Source organism: Gracilinanus agilis, chromosome 1 (genome assembly GCF_016433145.1).
Source record: "Gracilinanus agilis isolate LMUSP501 chromosome 1, AgileGrace, whole genome shotgun sequence".
In the NCBI taxonomy this organism is placed as follows: Eukaryota; Metazoa; Chordata; class Mammalia; order Didelphimorphia; family Didelphidae; genus Gracilinanus; species Gracilinanus agilis.
The window spans coordinates 238608271-238628964 of NC_058130.1; the positions used below are offsets into that span (position 1 = coordinate 238608271).

Genomic DNA, 20694 nt, shown 5'->3' on the forward strand with positions numbered 1-20694 from the left:
ACATTATTTGACTAACTAAACAAAGAACATCTTTAAAGCTTTGAAAGATATCAATTCCAAAATGTTAAAAAAATGCATTTTTTAAAATCAAAACTAAATAAAAAACATAGCTATAATTTTAAATGACACATATTGAAAGTGCCAACTGAGTCATTAAGTAGAAAAGCCCCTGAAAGATGAATTCCTTCAATACTCAACTCAAATATTATATTAAGCCCTCCCTGGTACACAAACTATCAGAACTTTCTTCTCTAAGTTATTTCCTATCTGCAATGTATATATTTTTTACATATCTACTTATCTATATTTATTTCCTTCCTTTTGATATGATTTTGCCTTCCTCTGTATCTCCAGTACTTAGCTTAAAGATTGGCACCAAGTGAGGGCTTAATATATGTTTACTGATTAGTATCAAGAAAAAGGGGTATTGCCATAAAGGTAGACAGAAGCCTACATGCTATTGTTCCCTTATATGGTTTGGTATGGTAATGATAATGGTCCCAATCAAGCTAACCAGTGAATGTATAATATTTGTAATATAGTAGTGACAGGCAAGCAAAAAGATAATATTAAAACTTGCATATTTTGCTTTTTCTTTTATTGGATTAGTATAGTAGATACTGTTCCTTATATATATGAAAATTTAAAGATAAAATTGTTGCCTGCACATTTGTAGAGGTAACAATTTAGAAAAGTTTTTCTAATTTGTGAAATCAATGTCAGAAAATTATTTCTTTTTCATTTGATGCTTACGCTTTTTAAATTATTAATGCAATTATGCAAGAAACTTTCATCCAGATTTAAAAAAAACATATTTTAAAACTTTTATAGTAGCATTTTAAGACATACTGCTCAAATTGGAAGCCCTGTTTTTCTTAATAAAATGTCAACTAGTCGGAATTTATCATATTCTATAGCTAATTTTCTGGTAATTACAAAGTTATGGATTACAGAATGTACAAATATGTTATTTATAAACAATATCTAAGAATTTTAAAATGGATTAAAAGATTATGTAAATGAGATTGAATCATTCCTGTCATTTTCTAAACTCTGCAAGTCTTTAAAGGGCCAGGGCTGTGTCTCATATAACTTTACATCCTTTATTCTACGTAATACATAGAAGACAGTCAATAAATATTTGCTGAATGAATAAACTAAAAATAGAACAGCAGGAATTGTAATATGTTTACAAGAGATAAGAAACTATTCCTTTTAAATGGAATTTTGTATGATAAAATATTTTGATAAGTACTTTTGATTTTCCTGGAATTTGGTATTTAAATATCAAATCGTATTTTATTATGCAATAGGTCCTTGGTTTTATGCTACCAGTACATTCTTAGACCCTTCATGTAAGTTGAAAACCACGAATAATAGCAAATCCCATTGTTAATAACTATTTCTTATTCAAATATACCTAGTCACTTTATGACTATTCTTGGGCTTTATCAGAGCTACCAGCATCACTACTCTTCTACTTTGGGGTAATTATTAATAACTACATAGCATTAATGAAACAAAAAGCATTACTCAGACATGAATATAACTTGTTACAATTGAAAATGCCAGACACAGACTAACAAAGGAGTTAATGTTTGGCACAAAACAATATGATAACTCACATTAATGTTTCTTAGAGAGAGAATGTACATAATTGGGCAAAATTCTATGAGGCTTTATGGTCCTTGGGGAAATGGCATAGATTTTAGCATATAATCAAATATTTTTATTTTTTTTATTTTTCTTCTATTGCTAATTGTGTATATCTGAATTCACATGTGTTGAGTTCAGGTAAAATAAGGTCCTGCTGTATTTAATTTTTAAGTTTGTCTCTATTATATTCAACATCATAATTATCGTGTATTTACTGAATTCAGAGAGAGTAAAGGGTACTGGACTAAGTGTTTTTGAAGGCTAAACAATTTTGAAGCCCTCACAGATATTACAGATGCTATGATGAGATGAAGGCCAATCTGTTGTTTAGGAGAGAACACAAATATAAATAATGTTTATTTTTGAATTTTTAAAAAGTTCTAATTATTAGGGGTCATGTTAATATCAATGCCATTTACTTATTTATATTAATCCCCAGGAAAGCAGTATAATACAGTGGATATAGACTGTCCTCAAACTCAGGATGACATGGGTTATAATCCTTCCTCCAACATATACTAGCTATGGGACCCTGGATAAGTCATTTAACCTTGGCAACCAGGTAACTAAGACTATAAATTTCCCAGCAGTTGCCAATTTCACTAGACATTCACTAAAATATAGGTCTGGTCCAAAAAAAATTTTTTTTACCAACTAAGTACAATACAGCTTGCTAGAAAGGGCACTGAAAACCTGTAATATAACCTGAGAAAAGTGATAAGAATGTGACAAGACTGAAGACCAAGCCCTAGAAAAGAACTGAGAATGGTTAGCATGGAGAAAAGTATTACAGGGAAATGTGATAAGTCATTTTCAAATATGTGAAGGGCTATTATGGTTTACTTCTTTTGCTTAGCCTCAGAGGACAGAATATAAGCAATGAGCAGGAACTTCAGAAAGGCTGATTTCCTGTAAGGAAAAGCTTCCTTACAAATAAGGATGTCCAAAAATGGAAAGGATTACAGAGGCAGGAAGTGGAATCTCCCATTACTAGAGGTCTTCAAAAGATCTTTGGTTTGGGATTTTATAGAACATTATAGTAAGTATTACAATTTTCATAGTTAGTTCCAACTCTAAGATTTTGTGTTCTAGTCCAACTCCCTCATTTCATAAATGATAAAACTGAAGACCATGAGGGAAAAATGACTAACTTTAAGTCAAGTGGTTAAGAGTGACAGAGCTGAGACTAGAAAGCAGGTCTTCTAATTCCTTTTTCCTTGTTCTTTCCATGACATGTACCATCATTCTGCATATGACCCCAAACTATGACCTTCATTCATCCCATAAAGCTCTATTATGAAGTATTTTAGTTTTCTAAAAAGCCATGTACTTACGCTTGTCTTTCTGTAAATATTATATCCATACTTTGGGTTTCTCGATCATTTTGAGCTTTTAGCTGTATAAATAATTAATCAGAAATGTTAGTGAAAGAAAATAATACTAAAGACAAACTCTTTTCTTTAAATGATGATTTTTGTTGGTAATGAACTAAATAACAAATATAATATAGATTTCTCCTCATACATAACAAAATTGAAAACAAAGCTTCATTTAAAAGTTAACTACTACCCCTACAAAATTAAGCATGTCATTGGCAATAACTATCAAAAAACATCACTTCTTCAGTGAATAAGCAAATTATATATATTTTTTATATATGGGCCCAGTGACTTTAACTTGCATAGAGCTAATCCAAGCATAAAATAAGGAATTCAGTAAAAAGTCACTAATTGATTTTCTAAATTCAGGTTAAAAAATCTCAAAATTTCCCCCAAGATATTGGTCTTGGTACACAGTAAGAGCAATATTGTGGAATGATCAACTGTGATAGACTTAGCTATTATCAGTAATACAATGATGAAGGACAATTCTTGAGGGACTTATGACAAAGACTGCTATCCACTTCCAGAGAAAGAACCATTAGGGTCAGAATGCAGATGAAAGCATACTATTTTTCAACTGTTAATTTGGGTTTATTTTATGCTTTGGGATTTTGATTTTATAAGATTACTCGCTTACAAAAATGAACAATAACATGAAATACAAGCTTAATTCAGATCAAATCCCCTGCCAGCACTGGGAAGGGAAAGGAAAGAGAGGAAGGGAAGTAAGTTTAATTATATAATTTAGTAAAACTTGGTTGGAAATTTGTTATTACATGTAATTGGTAAAAAAATTAAAATATAAAAAGGATATTGGTCTATATATTTGCTTTACCTCTACAGCTACAACCAAAAGTTCAAGTTTGCCACAAACAATTTGGCAATATTATTTTTTTATTTGTTATCCATAGCTATAGACTTTAATTAATGAATTGTGTTTTATTTATTATAACTTCAAATATTATCTAGTTAAATCACTGGCGTGAAAAAAGCTCTAAGTGAATTTAATGAACCCAAATCTAAGAAGGAGAATCCAAATTATAATACTTATTTCAAAATGTCAAGGTCTGTGATTGGAGGATATAGGTCATCCCTTCATTAATACAGAGAACAGCGTATATATATATATATATAACATAGATCCTGAAAAAAAAGATTCTGAAGCAAATTTGTGGTTGAAAAATTCATTGCCCTGTTGCTAGCCTAGTGATGAACATCACTTAAATTAGCTAGGCCAGAGTTTGGATAACACATATACAATCAATCACCAATCTTTCAAGGATTTTCTTAGTTAGACCTGCCAGAACTGCTGCTCCATTGGCACAGAAGGTCCAAGATCCTACCTCTGTATAATAATGAGACATCAGAATAGAACTTGGGTGGGTTTTATAAAATTCATACTTTAATTTTACTTTCACCTAATATGTAAAATAACCTGAATTACTTCTGCCTACATAGCCCATTCCATATTTGTCAATTTTCTCTATTTTGTGAAAGCTCCATAAAGATAAAAGGTGACATAGTATAAGTGATAGAGAATTGGCCTTAGAGCCAAGAAGATCTGAATTTCAGTCCAACTTCTGACATAGACTGGTTGAATGACCGAAGATTTGTAAATGTCTTAAATCTTTCAGTGCTCTAACTAAGACTACAAGTTAAAGAATGAGTATACCCCTGAATTGAAAGAAGCAGTTTCCTCACCTAAAGGTTCCCCTTACCAATAAAATTACAAGTCTAGTCCCTATCTTATGCCTAATTAAGAATGAATCTTTATTTCAATTAACCATTTAGTTCAATTTGTGTAAAATAATACCAGAAATAAGAAAATGGAGACGTGATAAATTTTCCCCCCTGAATAATGTAGCAGGGTGCAGGGTGGATTCAGATATGGCTTTATATGTTGAGACATTAAAAGTTCCTTCAATTTTAAGAAGTCTATCATAGGGAGTAAAAAGCTTAGACAGTGCAAAGTTTTTAGAAAGCTATTAGGAAAAATGATTAGCATTCAACTTAAAAACCTAATTATATTTTCATTGTAAAACCTTTTTCTTTTGTGAGAAATTGTTTGACCTGCAGAATATCTGGATCTATATAATAGGGGTCAACTGAATCACTTTATAAAGTTTATAGAGCTCTTAGACAAAAACTATGTAAATCTTACCATGTTGTAATCATTCATTACTTCTTCCATTTCTGTATTGGTGTTCAGTTTATCCACTAACTATAAAAAAGACATCATAATACCACTAGTCATTAAGGATCATCTAAGTTAATCAATATTACAATAAATCAGTCCTATAAGCAGACATTTGCTGGAGGTTAATTTTATTTAAGATGAATATTAAAGAATTTTAAGTCCTTTCTGCAAAGGAGGAAGCATTAAACTATCTTAAAAAGCAAGTGGATATTTGGCTAATGGGATAACTGGTTACAATAATTAGGGTGAAGAAGTAAGCAGTAGGAGACTATCATTCCTGAAAGCTTTGCCCAGCAGCTTCTGCTCCTTATTAGAACGTGCTACAGATAAGAAAACAGTAAAAAGTTTGAGTTTATTAAATATAGGGTGCTAATGTATTTTCTGAGTTGTATAAAACTAAAGAAAGTTCTATTAGGCAAGGTGACAAAAGGAAGACTGGCCAGGAAGACTACTTTAAAAAGTCAAAATATATAATATGAAAGGAAAAAAAATACATGAAGAGTAGTGTTGAGTTCCATTGGGGGCTACAGAATAGATAATTTTAGTGAATTCAGTTTTAATATTAAGTTCTGTGTAGAAAACATTAAAAACTGATTTTTGCTTACTTCTTCTTAATACATAAAGAACAAAATTTAGCAACTAATGAATTTAAAAGTAAAATCATACAAGCTATATCTAAGAGGTGATCTACAGATCTGTATGTTCTGAATGTTACCTCTAAAAATAAGATCTTACCCTAAAAGGTGATCTCAGTGAAAAGAAAATTACATGTGGTACATACATAGAAAATAATACTATTCATAATTTGCACTCTGGCTTTATATAAAGAAGATACTATTTGACCAGATCTGTGGGAAAAAATGTCACATTTTCCACTCAATATGGTAATTGCCATTTAAGTAGTTAATGTATTGACTATGTCCTAAAATTAATTAGGTGCCTAAAAACAAAAATTTTTGCTTCAAAACTGGTATGCCATTTGGCAAAAATTGTTCTCTATTTATAGGAAAAATGGATGAGAATTATACAGGATAAACAGACAAAGGTTAGTTCTGACTTGTATCACTGGAAGGGATTCCCATTTTAGGGAAGATCCCAGATCTTTTTTAAGGATTTGTTTTATTACAGATTTTTTTTTTCTGTTGGTTATGAAGCAACTGGGGTTACTACAAAACTGATTAACTTTATAGTTTTATATTTTAAAAAATGAGCATGTACACTAAAGTTACTTTACTACCAATTTTTGTTTGCAGCACTAGAATTCTTTGGCGCTGCTATCTACACTGCTAAGTATCTGCATTATAATAGTTCTTAAGTCTGTAGGTTGTGAGACAACATTTCATATTGTAAACATCCTGCAGATTAAATCTAAATGCTTAATGAAGAAATATCCACAAACAACTACTTATTTTATTAGGAAAATTTTTTAATAATGAAAGCATCTTTGCACCAAAAGATAAAATAGTTTAGAATATATTTAAAGGCAATTAAATCATGCAATAAGAATTTTCTTGGAAAGGACAATTACCATATTATAGTCGGCTAGTTGTCCTTGAAATTCCTTGATTTCAACAGCTAAAGTCTCTGCCCTGTACACATAAAAAAAAAAATCCAACACATAAGAAAACATAGAAATTTGAAGACTTGAGTTTTCTGTGCTTATTTTCTCTATGGTAACAACAGTAACATATTTGCATAACATCTGCTTTACAAAATGCTTCTTATGTACATTATGAAATGTGTGATGTTATTCACTATCCTATAAAAATATTGTCTGTCTCCCTACTTTTGCTTAAACCAGTTCCTGTATCCAGAATGTTGTTTCACCCATTTTATCCAAAACTGACCTATTTTGCAAATCACATGTTTTCTATGAAAGCTTTCTGGATTACTCTAACCCACAGAAATATTTTTCTACATATGAATTCACATTCTGACTAAACCATTAAGCTGTCATTAAATCATGTAATACTTTATGGCATATTATATTGTCAACAATATTTAATATATACCATTTAATATATATATTTACTTATATTTATTATTATATCAATTATACTTCTTTTAGCTTATTATTTAACTTTATATAAAATTATAGAATCAGTGACTTTAAGAGTTAGAAGAGACATCAGAGATCATCTAGCCCCATCCTATAATTTTATCTATAAAGAAACTACTAAGGGGTCTAGAAAGGTTAATTGACTTTCCAAAGTCAAACAACTAGTCAGTAACAGAGAGAGATCAGGTGTAATATCCTATTCTCTACCATTAGAAAGAGAGTTGCTTGGGTAGGATCTTGTGTCTTATCTTCTAATGGCTAGTAATATGCAATTGTAAATAGTAAACACTCAATAAATATTAATTTAATTAATAAATAAATTTGACGATAGTAAAAATTCAAGAGTAGGTTCTTGTAGTATGTCATGTTAAATATATATGCATTAAATAATAAAAATGCAAATTTTGGGCCATTTTTTTAAAGGTAGTATCTATGACTCACCTCTTTTCATATGACAAATACACTGAATTTTCTTGGTTGTACATTTCTATTTCCTTCTGAAGTTTATTAATTTCAGTTGTGAGTTCACTTATTTTGCTTCTACAGAAGAGAAATGCAAAAGTCTTAATGGTATATTAAATCTGAAATAACTATTTTAAATAACTAATTATAGTTCATAATACTTTTTAAATAGAGTTCTTAATAATCTTACAATTATTTCTATAATACCTCCACAAAAATAAATGAGAAGTGGCTTTGTTTTGACAGAAACAAAAATGAAGGATCCAGCAATATGCTTCAAGTGTCCATTATAGTCTAATGATGTATGTATGTATGGCTCTTTAGGCATATAGGTTTCATTTATTAATAAAAATATAGAGTGAGAGTTGAACTCAGTCTAGTCGGAGACCAACTCGAGAGAAAGACAGAGGTGGCAGTGGAAGATCCTTATGGCTATTACTTCCCTAACTTGTGCCACCCTATGAGGCAAAATGAAGTCCCTGTAGTTATAGCTATTACCATCTGGTGCCAATGCAAAGGTCATGAAGAAAAGATAGTTACTTTCCCTCATCTGGAATCATAGTTCAATTCTAAATTAAAGATATTATGCTACTACTATACCTTTATTATTTTCCTTAAAGGCCTTAACTTTTAGTATGTAATGCTCCACCTACCTACTATGGTTGAGTCTCAAGGGGTCCAAGATAATGAGCAGAAGGACAGGAGAAGAAAAAGCAATAGAAGAACTAAAAGAAAAATGTGTTCAAAGGGAATTTCAATTAACTGGAAAAAGTATATAGATAAAGGGCCACAAAGAGAACAAAGAAATCAGGATGGTGGAGATCATATTGTCAAATAGGTGAGATGGCAAAAAGGCAGACGGAGGATAAGAAATAACAGATTAGCACTAGGCACACACTAGATGCTCAAAAAGTACATATAGATTGATAGGCTGACTAAAACTGTGCCATTTGTCATTAAAGATTTATAATATATTTGTATAAAGCACAGCAACGATCATTTTATTAAAACGAAGAATTTTTTCCCTCTTTTAGAAGAGCCTGAAGTGATGACATTTTGAAACTATGCTGGCTCCTAAGGCAATTCATCTGGGTTAGGGAGGAAACAAAAACCCTAGGACATCATGAGGCCACCACCAAAAGTGAGGAAGACAAAGCAAAGTAGGCCTTGGAGGATCTTACTTGGGATGCAGCAGGGGTAGAAGAAGTATATCATCTGGCTATTTCCTAGTTTAACTAATTCTTCTAACTTGGACCTAAGCTCAAGGAAAGTACTATAATTGCTCTAAATTTTGGAAAGTTCTAGTCATCATTCCCTAATTAAAATACCTGTCATGATTTTTTATCAATCAAAGAAGGAAAAAAAGCTGGACTTGAGAGATACTATCTATGCATAGATACAGGGAGTCCCAAAAGTTTTAGAGCAGTAAACTTAAAACTGCACTAAGACTTTGGGGTCCCTTGTATATAAGGTTAGGAATGTTCGGTTAGCTTTGCAATCCCAGATATTTTGTAAAATATTCAATGTAATAATGAATGATGCTAGAAAAAATAACTCTGAAATAAACAGGACCTGCATTAATAAATAGCTTCTAAAACTATAATTCAACATGAAAATAGAGCTTATATTATTAATATTATAGTTTTAAAAAATTATTTAACAAACAAACCTAAGTAGCCCAAGATAATAAGATTTATCCAAAATCTGCCTCTGGGGACCTAACAACAAAAATAAAAAGAATGTTAGCATTTTGTTTGAAAGTCAAGTTTTTAAATGTCATTTAAAAAACAAATCCAAAGTATATATAGAAATTGTACTCTAGTTTTCCAAACATGATCTTTCATGCTGCCTTTCTAAGTCCTTTTCAAGTCCACAAAAGGAAAAAAAAAAGTTAACTAATTCTTTGAAGAAAATAAGCAATTAGATATTAAATTTCCTTATCTTAATGGCAATTCATGTATCATTTGCCTTTTAAATGATAATAATAACAGCTGACACTTATTCAGAACTTTAGAGTTTGTAAACAGTTTTATATACATTATGGTGCTTTGGTCAGGTGCTACAGCTATCATCATCTCCAATTTACAGATGAAGAATGGTTATCAGACTCAGTAAGGCTATGTGACCAAGGGTCAAATAGGTAGTGGTGGAAGCAGGATTCAAAACCGTTTGTTTCCTGACCCAAAGGGCAGTGCTGTATCCAGGGTGCCACTCTGCCTATAACAATCTATATTTTAGGAATGCAATGAACATTAGGTATATGTCATTATCTATTATGGTATGGTAAAAATCTAAAAATAAAGCATCATTTGCAGTTTGATTAAAGGAGATTTCATAAAGGAATCAGTCAGATCAATAAATAATTATTACAATGGATTCTAATTCATGCTAAGGCTAGATTTAGGGAGGTCTCAGGGAGAGAATAAAAGACATAAAAGGCTACAACCTCAACGCTTGTGGTTAACTATATATCAACTCCACAGAAAGGGTTACTGCTAAGGAATTCAATTATGCCAGCAAAGGGGTAAGAGTGAAATCTCATTTATATGCATCAGATTGTTTCCTATCTCTGATGTCATAGAGATGCCAAATCTAAATCTATTACTTTATCCCAAAATATTTATAGCAGCCCTTTTTGTAGTTACCAAGACCTGGAAACAAAATAGATAACTATCCATGAGAGAATGGCTTAGAAAAAACATAGTACATGTATACAATGGCATATAATTGCCATAAAAATAATGGGGGTATTTATATGAACTAATGTATGCAAAGTAAATTAAGCAGAATTAGGAAAACAATATATGTAATGATTATAACAATGTAAATGGAAAGAGCAACCAAAATAAAAAATGAAGCCTATTTAATTAAACTTGGCACTAAAGAAGAGGTGAGAATTCAGCTATTTTCTTTCTTTGCAGAAATAGGGAACAATGGAGGTGGATCAAAGCATATTACTATAACACTACTGAAAATGACCTCATTTCCTGATTTTACCATACATATAAACTTTTTGAAGATAATTCCTGATATATGATGAGGGCAGCTTCAGAAATTAACACACAGAAAAGGAGACTTTCAAAAATGAATTATTCATCTTTTTCTATGCAGCTGAAAACAATTTTTAAAGGCAATTTACATCAAAACAATTATTTTCTTGGGAGACATATCTCATTGACTTCTCTTTTCTGAATCCTTGATTCTTTCACTACACACATACTAGGTTGTCTCAATATTCTGATGAATTCAAATATTTCTAGCCATATTTATTTACGTAACCCCTATTTCTTCTCTAAGCGTCATTCAGGCATCTCAAAATGCTTTCTGCACATTTCCACCTAGATAGCCCATGGATATCTTAAACTCAACATGCCCAAAACAAGACTTATCTTTTCCCAGAAACCCACCCTTTCTCCTAACTTCCTTATTTCTTTCAGAGGCACCATCATTCCTTCTATCGCCTAGATTCACAATCAAAGCTAGACTTGATTTATTATTCTTACTTACCTTGGTCTCTGCCCCCCACCAACATCAAAGTAGTTTCCAAAGCCTGTAGTATCTATATCCAAAACACCTCTTGCATTCACCTCCTCTCCACTAAAACAGCCGATACTTTAATATAGGAACTCATCATAGCTTAAATATCCTCTTAATTGGTTTCTCTGATTCTAGTGTCTCCAAACTTCAATACAGCTGCTTAAGTTGATATTCCAAATACTCAGAGCTCCATCTCCTAATAATAAGTTCTTCTTGGAACCTCCATTTTGGGGAAGGACCTAGACCAGTAATTATTCATTCCTTCTTCTCTCATGGGTGAGTTTATCCTAAAACTCCTATTTTGAGGAAAGTCCCAAATCAGCCAACCCTCATTTTCCCAACTTAGCCACCATTCCACCACAAAGGATGTAAAGTGTTTAGCACAGTGTCTGACACATCTTCCTCTCCCTTCTTTCCTTTTGAACTCCCCTTTTATGTACTGTCTTCCCCCACAAAACATAAGCTTCTTAAAGGCAAGGACTGCCTAGGTATACAGTTAAAGCTCAATAAATATTTAACTGATCATGTTACTGCTCTCAACAAAGGAAGGAAGGAAAAAAAAAGAAGGAAGGAGGAAGAACAAGAGAGGAAGGGAGATGTGCCAGACCCTGTGCTAAGCACTTTACAAATACTATCTTATTTTATCTTCATAACAACCCTGAGAATTAGGGTTTTTTTGTCCCCATTTTATGGCTGAGGAAACCGAAGCAGAAAGAGAATAAGTGACTTGCCTAAGGTCACACATCTTAAGTCTGAGGCTAAAGATGAACTCAGATCTTCCTGACTTCAGATCCAATGCTTTATCCACTGTGCCATCTAGTTTCCTTTATCAATCAAATCAACTAACACTTACTAAGCACAGTGAGAGGCACTGTGGTAAGTACTGAGAATACAAAGACAAAAAAATCATCTCTCCCCTCAAAGAGCTCTTAGTTTAACAGGGTAACAACACGCAAATTAGTAAGTACAAATAAGAAGTATACAAGATAAATTGAAGAAAATTTCATAGAAAAGCCTTAGTATTATGGGGGCCCAACAAAGGCGTCTAGCAGAAAAATCAAATGAGACTGAAAGGAAATCATAGAAGCTAGGGAGCAGAAGTGGGGGGGAAGAGTATTCCCAGCATAAGGAACAGAAAGTAAAAATATACAGAGTGGAGAGATTGAATTTCTTGAGCAAGGAATAGCCAGGCAGCCAATGTCCCTGGATTGTAGAAGAAAGGAAGGGGTAAGGAGACTGGAAAGGTAGCAAGGGGCCAAGTTATGAAGGGTGTTAAAAGTCAAACAAGAGAATTACATTTGACCCTGGAGTAGTAGTAAAAGAAAGCCACTGGAGTTTACTGAATAGGGGTGGATATGGTGAGATCTGAACTTAAGGGAAATCAGTTTGATAGGTGAAGGGAGGATAGACTAGAGGGGAAATATTTGAGGCAGGAAGATGAATCTGAGGACTACTGCAGTAATACAAGCATGAGGGGGTGGGAGCCTACACCAGGATGGTGGCAGTGTCATGGAGAAAAAAAGAGTTTAAACAAGATATATTACAAAAGTAAAATCAAAAGATGTTGATAATGGATTGGAAATAGAGGATGAGAAGAGTGAGAAGATGAAGATGACACCTAGGCTGTGAGTCTGAGTAACTGGGGACATTGACAGTACTATGGAAGTTAAAAAGTAGGGAAGTTTTGGAGAAAAGATCATGAGTTCAGTTTTGAATTTGAGTTTAAGATATCCAGTTTGATGTGTCCAATAGGGAGATAGAACACTGTAAATCAGGAGAAAATTTGGGTTTATTTAAATAAATAGATCTGAGAATCAATAGCATAGATGATAATTGAAACCATAGAAGCTGATGAGCTCACAAAAAAAAAAAAACTATTATAGACGAAGAAGAGAAAAAGACCTAGAAGGGAGTCTTGGAGGATCTTCATGGTTAGTAGCAAACACCTAGATGAAGAGCCAACGATGGAGACTGTGAAGTAGTAGTTACGATAGGTAGGAGAACCAGGAGAGAGCAATATCACTCCCAGAGAGAAGGCGAATATCAAAGATAAGAGCATGATTGACAGTCATTGGTTGTAGAGAAGTCAAGAAGGATAAGAACTGAGAGAAAGCCATTCAGTTTTGCAAATGAGGGATTTCTGGTAACTTTGGAGAAAGGGATTTCAGTTGAAGGATGAAGTCAGGAGGTAGACTGCAGAGTTAAGAAAAAAGTGAGAGAAAGAAAGTGGAGGCACCAACCATAGTTGATTTTTTTCAAGAGATTTAGACACAAAAGGCAGGAGAGATACAGGATGATAAATAGTAGGAATAGAAAGAACAAGTGAGTTTTTTTTAAGACATGGGGAGACATAGTCATTTTTGCATGTAATAGGAAAGCAGTCAATAGAAAAAAGGCGATATTATAAGCTAAGTTTAAAAAATGGGTATAATAGGAGGAGTAATCTGCTGGAGATACCAGGATGAAATGAGATCACTTATATATGTAGAGGGGTTTGCCTCGGGAAAGAGAAGGGTCACCCTGCATGTAAGGCAGCAATAAAAGAGGGGAAAAAAAAGAGCAAAGAGAGGAGTGGAATGACAATATTATAATCAGATAAAGGAATTTCAGAATTCATAAACACAGAAATGGAACCCTAAGGGGTAATGGCAAGATTAGGGAGATGACAGTCTTTGTGAGTAGCTGAGATAGGGTAGAGAAGTAGGGAAATAAACAAATTGAGAAATGTAAGGATTAAAGTGTTTGAAGAAGTATCATTATGTATGTTAAAGTCCTACAGGGACAGAAATTGGGGAGGAGACTATAAGATAGGCACTGAACTCAATGAGGAAGGAAAAACTGTGTCCTAGAAGGAAGTAGACAACAGCAACCAGAATCTTGACTGGGTGATAAATATGGATTGAATGAATGGTAAAGTAGAAGAGATTATGGAGTGATGTTAATAAGAAATAAACCTGGAAATGTCATTGGGAGCAAAGACTAATGCAACTCCTTCATCCCGACCACCAGCTGGATATAAGCAAAAGTACAATCTGCGCAGTAAAGGAGGTCTAGGAAAGCTGTATTATCAAGAGGAAGCCAGATCTCATTGATGAAAGAAGATGGAAGGAGTGAAAAGAGAAAAGGAGTGTTACTGTATCCAAAATGCATAGGTCTTCCTTCCTTCCTCACAATGTCATTCTGATTTATGAATGTGATGTTGAAATACCTCTTGTCTAATCATCCTAAAAGATACCTTTCATTCCAGTTTTCATTCCACTTAAACCTTGCTGTGTTACTGGACGATCTGCAACTTTTATTTGAGAGGCCAGTACTCCTCCAGGCCCCATTGTACCACTTCGAGAGGCTGGTCTTGATGTGCCAGGTGGCATCTAAACAAAAACAAGATTTTTTCTTTTAATAATTTAATATACTTCCATTGATATATGAAATAAAAAGGAAATTTTTAAAAAATCAGGTGTATATGCCATAATAGTCCATCACAATATTGTTACATAAATATGAAGGTGGGCCCTTTTTTTTATTTCTGCAAATTTGCAGGTATAGGACAAGGACAGAGACAAGATAAGGAAAATTCATTTGCATATAAAAGTGCAGCAGACAATGAATTTGCTACTAGAACATAGATTATTTCTTTATTCCTCCTATTCATGCTTCATTTTCAAGTAGTAATAGAATCCAGGGATAGCTAGGTGGCTCAGTGGATTAAAAGCAAGTCCTAGAGATGGGAGGTCCTGGGTCAAAAACTGGTTTCAGACACTTCCTAGTTGTGTGACCCTGGGCAAGTCACTTAACCCCATTGCCAAGCCCTTACCACTCTTCTCCCTTGGAACCAAATGGGAAGGGTATTTTTAAAACAAACAAATACTGATAGAATTCTAGAGTTAAAATAAACTAAACTGGGGAACACTGAACCCAGAGTTGTTTAATGACTCCTGTTCAAATGGCTATTGTTTAGTTATGGTTTTGTGTGATGAGCTGAAGGTTAGGTAAACGTACTATGTTCACCATGAATTGGGGTGCCACTGCCACCAATTCTGGGCAGTGATTATGAGCATGGTAATGCAAGTGGAGAATAATATGAAGGATCCGTAGCCCCAGCTAAGCAGCAGTAATGACAAAACAAGCAGTGAAAGTGACATATATAGAGCTGACCTGTTGAGAAGTGTGTCTGTATCTATCTTTCTATGAATTATATAGTAACATGGGTATTTAAGAAATCAAGACTAATTTATTTGGAATAAAGACTTAAAAGATAAATTTCATCTGATGTGCACCGGTAAGATTCTTTAGTTGTCTTTTTTTTAAGCCAGTACGTAACAGAAGAATGTCTCCAGAATAAAATAAAAACTTGAAGAAATAGCACAAAAAAAAGCCTCCCATTTTGAGAAGTCCAAACATGTAAAAGGAAAAATAATGAAGATGATGAAGGCTAATAGTGATATGGTATGCTTTAAGGTTTGCAAAGCACTTTCCTTTGATTCTTACCATGTCCATGTGAGATAGGTGATATTATTCCCATATTACAGAGAAGAAATCTGAGACTAACAAAGAAGAATTAAATGATTTACTGAATGTCATGATGCTAATAAGGGTCTGAGAACAGTTTTACTGACTTAAGTCTGGTTTTCTTGACTTTAAAGTCCAGCCTTTTAATCCACTCTACAACAGAGCTTCCCCACAATGAATACATTAACAATAATCAAATATTATTCTTGAGCATATCAATTTTTCAAAAGCTTACTCCAGTTGCCACTCGAACACTTGCTGATGGAGGCCGTATTCCTGAAGGAGGTCTTCCTGTCAACCCAATTCCTCCTCGTGAAATAGGGCGAGCAGAAGGGGGTTTATGATTACTGGCCATCTCTTGTTCACTTTAGCCACTGTAGAGAAAAGAAAATATAGTTCAATTATCTATGACATTTCTATAGTATCTGATATAATCTGTCACATGCTTTTTGAAACCATCTCATCCTCTGGTTTCTACTTTTATAATACTGAAATCCTAATAAGCAATTTTTTTGTTTTTACTCTTCATCTTCTCAACCTTTACCAGAAGATATTACCTCAAGTCTGTCCTTAGCTCTCTGTTCTTCACTCAAACTCTCTAGCCATTCAGTCATTATCTTATTTGTTCAACTGTCATTTTCTACAGTGACCCCCAAATTCATAATTCTAAGTCCTGTACCTTGAATTCAGTTCTGCACTGCCATTTGGTCATTTCTAAATGGAAGTGTCACAATCATTTCAAACATATATTCAGAGATAAACTTGTTATATATTCTCTGGGAAGTCAGTTCCTTCTTTTTATAACTAGCACTGGTATTCTCTAAAATTTCCCTGACCTAAAATACTACACAGTTTTATTCTTCTACTTTATTCTTATTCTATCAATCAATTTCCAGGTTCCATATATTTTCCTTTGAAGTATCTTTCATAGCTGTTCCTTCATGTCCATTTCTGTTCTTATCATACAATACTATGCAGTATACTACCCTTATCATCTCATACTTAGAAAACAGCAAATGGGCTCCCAGCTGACGTTCTTGCCTCCAGGGTCTCTTCTTATTTCAAAACATTCTTTGTACCATTACCAGACTAATTTCCCTTAAATTCCATTTTCACATGTTATTCTCTTTCCCTACTTCATACAGCATATTTAAGTTCCCCCAGCTTGACTTTAAAATGTGGTCCAACTGTAATTTTATTTCCAGATACTTTTCTTCACTGCTCCACACTCACGGTCATGTTCATTTCTATGTTTATGCCTTTCTCTAGTTCATCTTCAAAGAAGAACCTCTCTTCTGATGGTTATATGATCAAATATCAATCATCTAACCTGTAATAATTCTTCTGATTATGTCAGTTTTCAATGACCTCCCCATCTGCTGAAATACTATAATATCAATCCTAGAGAATAAAATCACAAAATTAAGTGAAACAACTAACAGTTATCAGCAAAATAGCAAGATTAGAAAATAACTCACAAAAATCACAAAACCATCAAACTTTCTATATTTTATCAATAAAACTGAGGAAAAAGAGACAGATTTCCATTCAAAATAACTACAGATTGTATAAAAAGACATGTACAGAAATCAAATGATTATAACTACAAAGAATTCTTTATATAAATGGAGACAGATCTAAAAAGATAGAGATATTAATTGCTGATTGTTGGACCAAGCCAATATAATTGGAGCTATACTAGATAGATGAAAGAGAGCCTTCTAACACATATTGTGTATGGAGGGAGGAAGATGTGACTACAGATTGATTAGCATAAAGAAATGCAGTAAGCAACACAGTAGGATACTTGGGAAGGGACTTATTAAGTAGAGAATGTTTCAAAGCCTTCTTCAGAGAAATATTGCTGGAGATCATTCCAGGGAAGAGAAAGAGGACTTTGGATTTGCAGTTATCTAAGAGCTGGTTCCTCAGTATATTCCTCATTTCTGGTTTGCCTCCCTAGAAACTTCAGAGAAAGGAATTATCTTTGAGGGAAACTGGACTCTCTTTCCTGCTTTGAACTGAAATTTGATCTTATTCTCAAATGAAAAGCTCATTCATTTTTGTGCATTTCCTGGTAAATTCTAATCTGTATAATTTCTCTGAATTGTTTGCTCTTTTGCTTGAATAAATGGATTCATCTGCTATCTGCTATGGTCTTTTGTGTAACCAATGTTTGATGGGGAAAAAGTTATGTTAGCAAGTGTAAGGTAAGGTCTATTCTTTCCCTTGAAAGTAATAAGAGTAATAAGAGATATTACCTCTTTTGTTTTGAAATTTGCATGTGTGTGTGTGTGTGTGTGTATACACACACACATTAGACAAATATTTGAGTTGTGGCAGACAGATATAATTCTGGCCCTATACCCTTCTGGGAAGCAGGAGAAAGAGAATAGCCATTTTTGGTGGTACTGCAGAGTCTGCCTATTCTTATGCAGTCGCTGAGTTACTTCTTCTTCTTTTTTTTTTTTAAATATTTTTTTTAAACCCTTGTACTTCGGTGTATTGTCTCATAGGTGGAAGATTGGTAAGGGTGGGCAATGGGGGTCAAGTGACTTGCCCAGGGTCACACAGCTGGGAAGTGGCTGAGGCCGGGTTTGAACCTAGGACCTCCTGTCTCTAGGCCTGACTCTCACTCCACTGAGCTACCCAGCTGCCCCTGCTGAGTTACTTCTTAAAGTACCCATTCCAACCATGCTCACTCCTAACCCTTCAGACTACTTTTCCTCCTTGATATTCTCCCTCCCCTTCACAAAAGTACTTCCCCCAACCCTTGCTTTTCAGCTACCTTTTGTAAGGGTTGTGTAAAGGTTATTAGAATATTGTATATATTGTCAGATTTAGCCTTTGCATTAGGTGTTTTAGCTTTTTTTCCCGTTATAAGGAAAGGTTCAATAGAGGAGGGTGGGAAAAGTTATTTCCAGAAATGATTATGAAACTTCTCACTACTATGAGCTTTAGTACTGCAACTGTGGGGCATTTCAAATTTGGATGTATAGAGTCATCCAAAACCTCTTGCATGGATTGAGAGTACCTGGAATACTCTTCCTTTATACTTCCACCAGTAATCTCTGGTTGCCTTCAAGAATCAGCCCAAGCACCACCTTCTGCAGAAGAACATTCTTTGGACCCTCCTCAGATTCTGGATGTCTTTTCATCCACAATTACATGTCCCCATCAAAATATGTCACAAGGATAGGGAATATTTTACTTTTGTCATTGTATCCCTAGGATTTAGCATAGTGTCTGGTTCATAATAAGTACTTAATAAATGATTGCTGATTGATTCCAATCTCTCTTAACTAACTCATTGGTCACACAGCTGCCAAGATAATTTTTTTATAAAGCATAACTGGTATCATTTTCTTGCCCTGCACAAGAAATGTCAGTGGTTTCTCTATCAACCTTAAGATAAAATATAGGAGGCAGCTGGGTAGCTCAGTGGATTGAGAGCCAGGCCTAGAAATGGGAGGTCCCAGGTTCAAATCTGGCCTCAGACACTTCCCAGCTGTGTGACCCTGGGCAAGTTAATTAACCCCCATTGCCTAGCCCTTACCACTCTTCTGCCTTGGAACCAATACACAGTATTGATTCCAAGATGGAAGGTTAAGTGTTTAAAAAAAAAGATAAATACAAATTCTTCTATTTAGCATTTAAAGCTTTTCAAAACCTAGTTCCAGTTTAAAATCTGTTCAAATTATATCATCATTTTCCTTCATGTAATCTTGGGATTTAGCTAAACTAGACAACTTCTTGATCCCTAAACTCAGCAGTCCACCTACCTCTGCTCCTTTGCACAAGCTACTGTAATGAGTATTTGTTAATTAAGTAAGCAATAAAAGATTATTAATAGGTTATAGGTGGATGGAGAGCTGAGTTTGAGTGAGCTGGATTTCTTTAAGTCAGTGTGGAATCTTAAAAGGATGATGGGAAGAGAACTATCCCATGGGAATATGCCTTGGGAAAGACAGCTGAACCAACGATCACTCTTTGGATGGTCCTGAATAAGGAAGGTGGTCCAAGGAGCTTGCTCTGAGAGTTGGAAAAGATCTGTTGATTCTCACTTGGAAAAATACTATTATCAAGAAGAGAGAAAAAGTGGTGTTGCAGTTCCTATGTTTTGCCAGAAATTGGCAAGAGAGAGCAAATGCTGAGTGGTGGTGTCAGTGAAATTCTAACAGGCTGAGCAGAAGAAAGGAATCCAATTTTATCTCTTACCATTTATAAAATTATATTTTAGTGTTAGGATAGAAAGATAGATAATTGGGGAATTAGTTAGACCATGTAGAATAAGGAGGATTACCTTTGGTAATCAAGAAGCAGCCTTTTGCAAGGCAGAATTCTGGGGAAATATAATTAGATTTTATTAGTGTTAGAGAATATTTTTTATCATAATTATTTCTCTAGTTCCTTTTCCTTTCCCTTTCCTACCATTTTAAAAGGTATAATAAATAGGTTTTATATAAATAATCTGAACAGGATTTTTCTTCAACTGCTTAGAACCATCTTTTCTCAACTGTCAACCCAGGATCACATCAACTTAAGAGCCGGTCCATATCACTAATAACTATTGGTAAATACAAATACTAATAAATAAAATATACCTTATTACACTACCCACCATCCTTATAATGCATCTCCTTCTCATCTATGCCCTACAACTTCACCACTTTCCTTAATTTTCTCTTATGCAAAACTTTCCCTTATCACCCTTTTTGTTAATGTTCATATTATACTTATTTGTCTATTTATCTGTTACTCTTCCCAGAAAAAAAAATTCACTCCTTGAGAGCAGGGAAAGTTATTTGCTTTTGCCTCAGTATATCCAGCATACATAACTATGGCTTGCACATAATTAGCTACATATTAAATTCTTAATGTGAACTTAATTG

The 20694-nt window shown here is 33.8% G+C and overlaps 1 protein-coding gene across 3 annotated transcripts in view; it reads right to left on the bottom strand.

The window, feature by feature from the left end:
• The window catches only part of IFT74 (intraflagellar transport 74), a 97503-nt gene that overhangs the window by 70756 nt on the left and 6053 nt on the right, over positions 1-20694 (bottom strand). For all 3 annotated transcript variants that reach the window (XM_044660612.1, XM_044660621.1, XM_044660628.1), the window contains exons 3-9: positions 16038-16176; positions 14529-14664; positions 9426-9474; positions 7736-7834; positions 6764-6824; positions 5200-5259; positions 2991-3052 (exon numbers count right to left, since the gene is read on the bottom strand). In XM_044660612.1, the coding sequence (XP_044516547.1) occupies positions 2991-3052; positions 5200-5259; positions 6764-6824; positions 7736-7834; positions 9426-9474; positions 14529-14664; positions 16038-16157 (587 nt within the window). In that variant the 5' untranslated portion in view covers positions 16158-16176. The remainder of the gene's footprint in view (positions 1-2990; positions 3053-5199; positions 5260-6763; positions 6825-7735; positions 7835-9425; positions 9475-14528; positions 14665-16037; positions 16177-20694) is intronic.